This window comes from Myotis davidii, unplaced genomic scaffold (genome assembly GCF_000327345.1).
Source record: "Myotis davidii unplaced genomic scaffold, ASM32734v1 scaffold1693, whole genome shotgun sequence".
Lineage (NCBI taxonomy): Eukaryota > Metazoa > Chordata > Mammalia > Chiroptera > Vespertilionidae > Myotis > Myotis davidii.
This window is the reverse complement of record NW_006284386.1, coordinates 882773-891758: the sequence shown is the minus strand read 5'-3', so window position 1 is coordinate 891758 and position 8986 is coordinate 882773. Positions and strand designations below refer to the sequence as shown.

At 33.2% G+C, this 8986-nt stretch overlaps 1 protein-coding gene across 1 annotated transcript in view; it reads left to right on the top strand.

The window, feature by feature from the left end:
* DIAPH2 (diaphanous related formin 2) overlaps positions 1–8986 on the top strand; it is an 870032-nt gene that overhangs the window by 191474 nt on the left and 669572 nt on the right. Inside the window, exons 11-12 of the mRNA XM_015571867.1 lie at positions 1934–2044; positions 7557–7675. Of these exons, the coding sequence (XP_015427353.1) occupies positions 1934–2044; positions 7557–7675 (230 nt within the window). The remainder of the gene's footprint in view (positions 1–1933; positions 2045–7556; positions 7676–8986) is intronic.

Here is an 8986-nt window from a genome sequence, read left to right as displayed (position 1 = left end):
CATTTTAAAAAATTGATCTTAGAGAGAGGGAAGGCGATGTAGAGAGAGAGTGAGAAAGAGAGAGAAACATGCCAAATGCGTCCGGAGCAGGGATTGAACCCACCACCTGAGTACATGCCCTGACCGGGAACCTAGCCCACCACCTTTTGGTGTACCAAACAACACACCAACCAACTGAGCCACACTGGCCAGGGCACAATATACCTTTTAATCTTTTCTTTCTATTTGAAAAAATAATTGTCATAATAATAGGTCTGGACAAGTGAAATCAAAATACATTTGAAATACGTTTTTTTTAAATTTTTTTAATGATGTTTGTGATTCAATAAAACTTTATTGGCACAAGCAGGCAGCTCGCCACATTAGAACTGTGGGCTGCGGCTGGCCTGTGGTCCGTAGTTTGCCAACCCCTAGACTCTATGCTTATTTCGTCTTGGCAGCCTCAGGAGCTTGGTTCTCCCTCTGAGAAGGAAAGATGGCTTGAGGATTTAGCGGGGGTTACCTGGTCAGTCTGGCATCCCTGTGGGACATCCAGGAGCTGGTATATTCAGGGACAGCTCGGTTTGTAAGTGGGGAATCAAAGAGGGGAGAAGACAGACATCAGCCTGCCACCCAGAGGAGTCCCCAGGGTCTTGGGTACACTATGCAGATAGAGTAGAGACCATACTAACTATTGATTTATGGGTGCTCCCTTCTATAAATACTTGGCATCTTTACTAAATCTGGTATTTTCCAGGAATCCCCTTGCAGTCAGCTCTTTGAGCACTCGGTCCACCACTCATTGCATACTTTAAAAATAATCGATTTAAATGTGTGGTCTTCACTTAAACCAGCAGTTTTTAACCTGTGGGTCGCGACCCCTTTGGGGGTCGAACGACCCTTTCACAGGGGTCAGTGACCTAAGACCATCGGAAAACACATATATAATGACATATTGTTTTTGTGATTAATCACTATGCTTTAATTATGTTCAATTTGTAACAATGAAATTGGGGGTCACCACAACATGAGGAACTGTATTAAAGGGTCATGGCATTAGGAAGGTTGAGAACCACTGACTTAAACTATTAGCCAGTTGCCTTAGACTTGAGCAGCATTTTTAAAAAATGCTATTCAGGAATAATGCATGGAACACCTGGCAATTAGCATTTTGTTAATTCCCTTTTAGCTTGCAATTACCAGAAAATAATTTCCCTTTTATAGTTGAGAGCCTCAATATCAGAAGGTAAGAAAAGCAAAACCCATTTTCCAGTGTCAATATAATTAATGAATCACCTTCACTGGAAAAGAAGCCTTATATTTACTTTATCAGGCATGCACATTAGTATTGGCATCACAGTACCTTCTAGTTGATCTTAATTCACTTTTATACATAACAAATTAATTCATCTTAATCATATATTTTAATACTCTGAATTTTGTGCAAATCCATTCCAATAATAGAATAGAGAGAATATAAATCAGTGTAATTATTTCTCTAATTTATCACTGTTGCCTGTTTAATATTATGGAACTTTTATAACTTTTTATTTATTTTGGAAAAGTATTATAACCATATAGGATTGAGGCTAGTTTACCTGAGGATACCTGGATATGCAAGATACATTTCATGATCTTTCTAAAGTGCTTTCTATGCATACTTTTAGAGTTTTGAGTTTCTAAAGAGAGAGTTTAATATTTATTCATATTGGTCAGCAAAGCATAGAAGTACTTGACCATCCATATCTTCATTAGAATTATTCTGCACATTAGAAATTTTATTCATTTTGTTGCTTATACTTTAAAATAATAATCGTCCTTAAACTTTTATAAATATTTGCATTTTTCTTATTTTTATATGTATGTATGCCTTTAGTAAATGGAAAAATAATGGTCTGAATGCATTATTTATTTAATTAAAAACATTAAAATAAGGTTTGCTTTCTAATTGCAGGTGGCTTGCATGCAGTTTATAAATGCCCTTGTCACTTTTCCTTATGAGCTTGATTTTCGAATACATTTAAGGAATGAGTTCCTCCGTTCTGGACTAAAGACAATATTACCAGTAAGTTGAGTGTACACATTTATTATGCTGATGAACTTTAACACTTTCCATTTTTAGACTTGCAACAGAGTAAGTACTTGTGCCTTGCTATTTTCTTTTGTAAAGCTTTAAACATTTTGTAAGCTTTATTAATTGCAGTAATATCAGTTTTTATATGCAGCTGACAATTTAGAATGCATCTGGTTGGTGCTGTGTCCGGAAGTGATTTTTCCCTTCCTGGAGCCAAATGGAACTTCTTTTCTTTGGATATAAATACTGAAAACATAAAAGACTACACTTTTATTTTTGTAGTTTCAATTTTCATTTAAACATTTTTGCCTTTTTTCTTTGATAACTTACATTGATTTCATTTATATTCAGCATAAGTATGCATATAATTTTGATTAGTATACTCTGGACACATTGCTTAAGTTTGGTATTCTTATTACAGAGCCATGTGGACTTTTTTAAAGAAAAAACAATTTTATGTGAACATTTGCTCTAATTATACTACTGTTAAAAACATTTTTGAAATAACTTTATAGGTTTGATCTCAGATTAATGAACACACTTATTCTTTGAATACAAATGCAACAACTATGACTTTATATTTTATTTAATGTTAATTGAAGAATGATTTTTTTTCCAGACCATAGCAATGTTAAAGGAGACAAAATTTCTCACTAGTCTCTTCATTTAAGCTACTCAGGTCACACCCGAGAAGCAAGAAGTAAAAGTAAAAAAGCATGGAGGAAAGAAAAAAAACACACAAATGTCAGTGAGCATGTATATAAGATTTAGGGTGCGCTAGAAATACCAAAATAAGGGGTGTTTCCTGGTGAGGAACAAGAGTGGAGTATGCAACAATTGCTTGTGCTGTGACAATCTTAACTGAAAGTAGTTTAAGCACATCATCATAAAATGGACGATTGGGTCTATTGAAATCAGTTTTCATCAGGTGTATGGTTGGCTCTATTTTAGAAATTTCTATGTTACTTTCACATCCAATGGTTCTTTAACCCCTGAATTTAAAAACCAAGGAATTGGTTGTGGTTAATCAAAGCAATATTTTCAGTGACCCGTAGAGAAGTTTCAGTACACAGTTAACAGGCACATTATATAACAGTTCTAGTGTGTGCAACACATTTATTCTCATTTTGTCACAAATCTGTCTTCATGAAAAGTCTTTGGCCTTCAGTAGCTAGAGAGAATGTTATAGTCTTGGTTCTAGTTTGCTTTTGAGTTGCCTACTCACTGGTTTTCATGCTTGTCCTCCCTGAGTTAGTCCTCTCGTTCTGGGAGAGGAATAATGCTTGTGGGCACTTGTTAGCTAAAGGGTCTCCTTAACATCATCTGCTCATTTACTAATATGCCGTGTTCTCTGCCTTAGTTGTTGTTATTACCCTTCCATCTTTTATTCCCCTATGTCTATTTATAATTGAACAACCATTTTTTTCCTTATATTACTGAATGGCTGGTCAAGAAAACTGTGGCTCTTGATTTATTTAAGTCTTCATTTTTTCAGAAAGAGTATGTACCGTAGCTCTTGTACTTACCTTTTGCACTTTTGTCTGGGTGTCTTAATTTCTGCTGGGTTCAGTGGTCCCATGGTAGGTTCTTCATTTGATTACAGTGACAGCTAAGATTTTTCATCAGTGGTTTTAAACTACACTTTCCCATTGGCCCTATAGCCATATAAAAAGCTTCTTGTGGCACCATGTGGTTCTTAATATCTATATTCTTAAAATATTCCTCTAGGTCCATTTTTCTTTAAGTATCACATCTCTTTAATATGCCCTGCTTCTCAGATCTCAGTGATTCTAAAGCAGGAGAAATGTGGAAAGTGTCATGTTTCTGTTTCCTAAAGTTTTGAAATAGAACGTACAAGGACTCTCAATTTTCTTTTCGTCCTAAAACAATGGAATGAAATATGGCCACATATGGTTCTGGTTCTCAGCCACGACCTTGGTCACGTTCCCCTCAGAAGAGACTATCAAGATCTTATTGAGGGTGGGGAAGAGATGTTCTGTTTAAAGAAAGATTATTCCCAGCTATTTCTGATGAAGAAGATAAGAACTTGGATTCAGGCAGACCCCTGAGATTAGAGATTCTAGAATATAGCAGCCAATTAGACATGGCCATGGCTAATATTAATAGTTGGTATATGGATAAAAAATTATTACTATCTGGAATCATTAAGTGATAGGGAAGAATAGTTCTTAGTACTTCAGTAGCCCCTGAGACCACCATAATGTTATAATAGAGTAAAACATTCTTTCATGTAATTATCAGACTCCTCAAGGACAATTATTTTAATATAATCTGTAAAAATTTAATTTCAAAATTCCCCCATCTCTATGGATAAATTATAGTGTTTAAAGGGAGTTTATATTTCATTTATGTGGAAATTCACTTTTCATAAATTTGCTTTAGTAATTTGGGATAAATGAATCACTATACAGTGATTTTTAAAATGGTATTTGCTCTATAGTTAACTTACATTGATTTTTTGTGAAGTCCCCATTGGCCTTTTATTTAGTTAAATAAAGTAGGAAAATATTAGGTAAATCAGATGTGAGAAGGAACATGAAAATAAGAAATTGTGTCTGTAGACAGCAGGCATTCTTAATGTCTTTTAGAAGACTGACAAGCCCTTCCTTATTCTTTTGAAGAATCTTTATTCTTTTGCATTCCAGTATTTAAATATATTTTTATTGAGTTCCAAAAGGAAGGGAGAGTGAGAGAGAGATAGAAACAGCAATGATAAGAGAGAATCATTGATCGGCTGACTCCTGTGTTCCCCACACTGGGGATGGAGCGCACAACCCAGGCTTGTGCCCTGACCAGGAATCGAACTAAGACCTTCTGTTTCACAGGTTGATGCTCAACCACTGAGCCATACCGACTGGGCAGAAGTATACTATATTATAGAGAATTATATGTTTCAGAGAATCTGCCTAAAGTGGTCCATATCTATATACCTAGTCTGTTTAAAAAAAATAACTGAAACATGTTTACAATATTTCACATAATTAGTAATAGTGTAATTCAGTAATTTTACAATATACATTAAAATAATTTTTTAATTTAATTTATTGAGGGACACTGGTTAACAAAATTATACTGGTTTCATGTGTATAATTCTACAACACATAATATGACATGTTACATTTTTAAACATAAAACTAGTTATGCATTTTCATTTACTTTTATAGGATATCTGTAACAATTGTGATATGTAAAAATATTATTAATTTATTAAGTGATTATTTTTATCAGTATTTATGGATATATCTTTCATAAGGTTGGCTATTTGACTAAAAGGAAGTTATATACAGGGTGTCCCAAAAATATGCATACACACTTTGAATGATTATAAAGTCAGTGTTTATTAACATACAGTTCATTTCAAAATTTAAAAGAATCTACAGAAATGAATAGTATTTTGTCAATGCCTGTTCTCAAACTGATGGCCATTCTGGTCCAGGCACTGCTGATAAATATCAGGAAGCATTGGAATCACAAACATCAAGAATCATTTCGTTCGGTATTTGTGTGCCCTCAATTTGTTGACTGTTGCCGGTTTTGTTCCGTAAACTTTATCTTTTATGTATCCCTATAAAAACAGTCTAATGTCACTTTTTGATAAATTTTCTTTGTTCAAAGCTTAGACGAGCTTCACTCATTATTTTAAATCAGTTAAACCTAAAAGGAGTGAAAATTAAGTGAGTTATCAGCTATTAAAATGTGCATACATTTTTTGAGGACACTGTGTGTGTGTGTGTGTGTGTGTGAATATATATTTATTTTAATGGGATGTTATTATTAAACAACATAAGGTATTGCATTTGTACATGTTCATATTTGTATATTGTGCTGTATATGTTCACATACTATATATATTATATAAATAATATATTGTTCTAATTTAAAACTAAATTAAAGTATTTCACCAGTTATTTTTACTGAAAATATTTTTATCTTATTTATTTTTAATTAAATTTATTGGAGTGACATTGGTTATTTATTGAAAATATTTAAGTATGTATATTGGTTCCATGTTTTATAAAGTCCTGATGCTAATTAAATGACAGTATTTAACTTGAAATTTTCAAACATATTTGAATATGTTCAAGTTTTATAGTGAACATCTAAGAAAAACTGGAATGTGGCATAAGAATAATGAAGGGTTTATATTCTAAAATGTGTTAAAGGTTGTTTGTGCAGTGACCAGCATACTGAGTGTGTCTGGCTTCTGCTGTTTTCTGAACAGAGTTCAGAAATCACCTGTGAATATGACCCACCAATTTTACAATTTTGCATTCCAGTAAATGACTTCATTCCCCTTCAAAGTGGAAAACAAGACCTAAAGCAAGTTATTACTAAAGAGGACACTAGTATGAATACATTTATTTGGTATATATTTATATGAAATTATATAGATATATATTAAGTATTTTCTATGCTATTTAGGTAAATTTTCAGTTGATTATTATGTTTAAGGATGTTAGAAAAATACATCTAGAAATTGCATAAATTTGTGTTTGGCTTCAGTACTTGCCATTACATCTCCATTTATAATTGTTCTATTGAATAAAAATAGAAACAAGAAATGCACCCTATTTTGTTTTAGTGACCTAATTTGAAGTACACCATGCTTACATTTCCTTTCAGAGTTCAAGCTCAGCTCTGAAAATCCTAGTCCCACTTTTGGTATCACTCTGAGCATCCACAGTTGTGATTATCCATTTGGGTTTTGAAAGCTGCAACTTAATGGACACATATTAAAAGCTATCCCAGGTGATATATATTAAGCCCAACAATCTCTAGTGTGGCATGCTTCCAAACTTTTCATTTATATTATTATTTTGAAAATTATCAGAGGTGTGTAATGCATGTGCTTATAATGTATTACAAAAACAAATCTTTGATGCCCAAGTTGGTATTTTGTGATTAGGCTAAGCAAAAATGAAAGGTGGGGGAGGAGGCTAGATAATCAGCCTGATAAAAAGTCCTTTTTGCTTCAAATCACAAAATATCATTTAAAATAAACCTGTTTATTTCACTTTTCACGCCATACTTGGGACTGTTGTGCTTGAGTATATCCTCGTATTTGTTCTTTATTAATACAGTTGATCCATATTTGCATTTTTGCCAGAGGCATATGCGAATGTTCTATCTGCATGAGTTCTTTTGCCATCTTTGATTAGTATGTTTAGTCAAAACGACAGCATTTAATTTGGGTTGTTAGCAATTATTTCTTTTTCCCTTTGTAAAAGTGATTGTTAATTTTTTAATGTGAATAATCAAAATCTGGGGCATGAAAAGAAAATGCAATGAATGCAATGAGGTTCTTTTATTTTAAAACAGAAAAACGAAGCACATTTTACTTTCTTTCAGGAAACCAAGTGCGTGGGTCAATATTTGAATTGCTTCTGTGTATATAATTGAATAATAGTGTCTGGCCTTTATTACCAAAATATGCTGTTGTCAAACTGTTATTCATCTGTTAAGTTTTATGTTTAAATGTTAGGATCTGAAAGAAAAAGAGAATGATGAGCTTGATATTCAGTTGAGAGTATTCGATGAAAACAAAGAGGACGACCTAACTGAGTTATCACATCGTCTCAACGACATTCGAGCAGAAATGGAATATCCTTTTGACAAGCCAGAAAAATCATTTTGCATGCATTGTGAAAAAAGGATGCGTGTGTGATATTGTGAATCATTATTAGAATTCTTATCTGCAAGCACAATTTACATCCATTTATTTATATTAGAACCTCACTGTAATGCTGTCCTGGAGACTCATGTGGAGGAGCTGCCTGACTGTTCGGATGATTTACACAGGTTACATTGAAATCTGCACAGTGGCGGTATATTCTGCTCCATGGTCTTGAAAAGAAAGAGCCTAAGGAAATATACCTCATGCATAAAAATTTAGGGCGGGGGGGACTCACTGAGTTCATATGTGGCTATATGTAATATACTTTTTCAGTTTATTAAATGGTACTCAGTGGTTTAGAGATATGATTCAATTCAAATCAATGTCCTATTCTCCAAATATTTTGGTTCCTGAGCAAAACAAAGAAATGTTTAGATGTAATAGTATCTGACTATAGTAAGGCTGTGTGATGGAAACATTCGAGTCAAATACAACTGGTGTAAAACCTTGCTATGGCATTGATTTAATATGAAATGATTTTATATTTTAAAGATGGCTGTCACAGCATTGGTTGCCATTTGTTTCACACCCATTCATGTCCTTCCTTATGGATCCTAGGGAAATTGGGACATACTTCAGCACCAAAATGACCTTGAGCTGGACTTTTTCTCTGTGATGTCTTCTTTCCTCTTCCTCCTCTCCCCTCAAAATAACTGGAAGTAGTATTCCTCTTCTTGAAACTCCCAGAATACTTTGTTTGTATCTGTCTTATTTATGTACACTTCTATGCCCCTTGAGATTGAGGTCAGAAATGTTGTATTTCATCTTTTTCCTCCAATGCTCCTATTGAAGTGTCTTACCCATAAGTACTGGATGAACAGGTATGCAGCAAATAACAATTTTATTATTATAGGAGATAATTTCTCATAATTTTTAATCTGTCATTAGTGTCTCTAGTCTACAGCGTTTCCATAATATTAAATGTTTTTATGTCAGCTAGTAAATATATTGCTTTCTTGCTTTATATAGATTTTTCTTATAATCAAACTTCACTAGAAAGCTATTTTTTTTGTTTTTTTTTTGGGTTGTTTTCATAATCACATTAGAGAAAACTTTTATTTTAGTGTTTTACTTTTCATTCTTCAAATATACATACAAATATGTATGCCATACTATGAATACACACATATTATTTTCTTTTTTTTATTTTACAAAGGATATTACATTATTGGTAACCTGCTTTAAAAGAACTCCCAAAATTAACAGTATATTCTGAACATCTGCCCATGTCATTAATC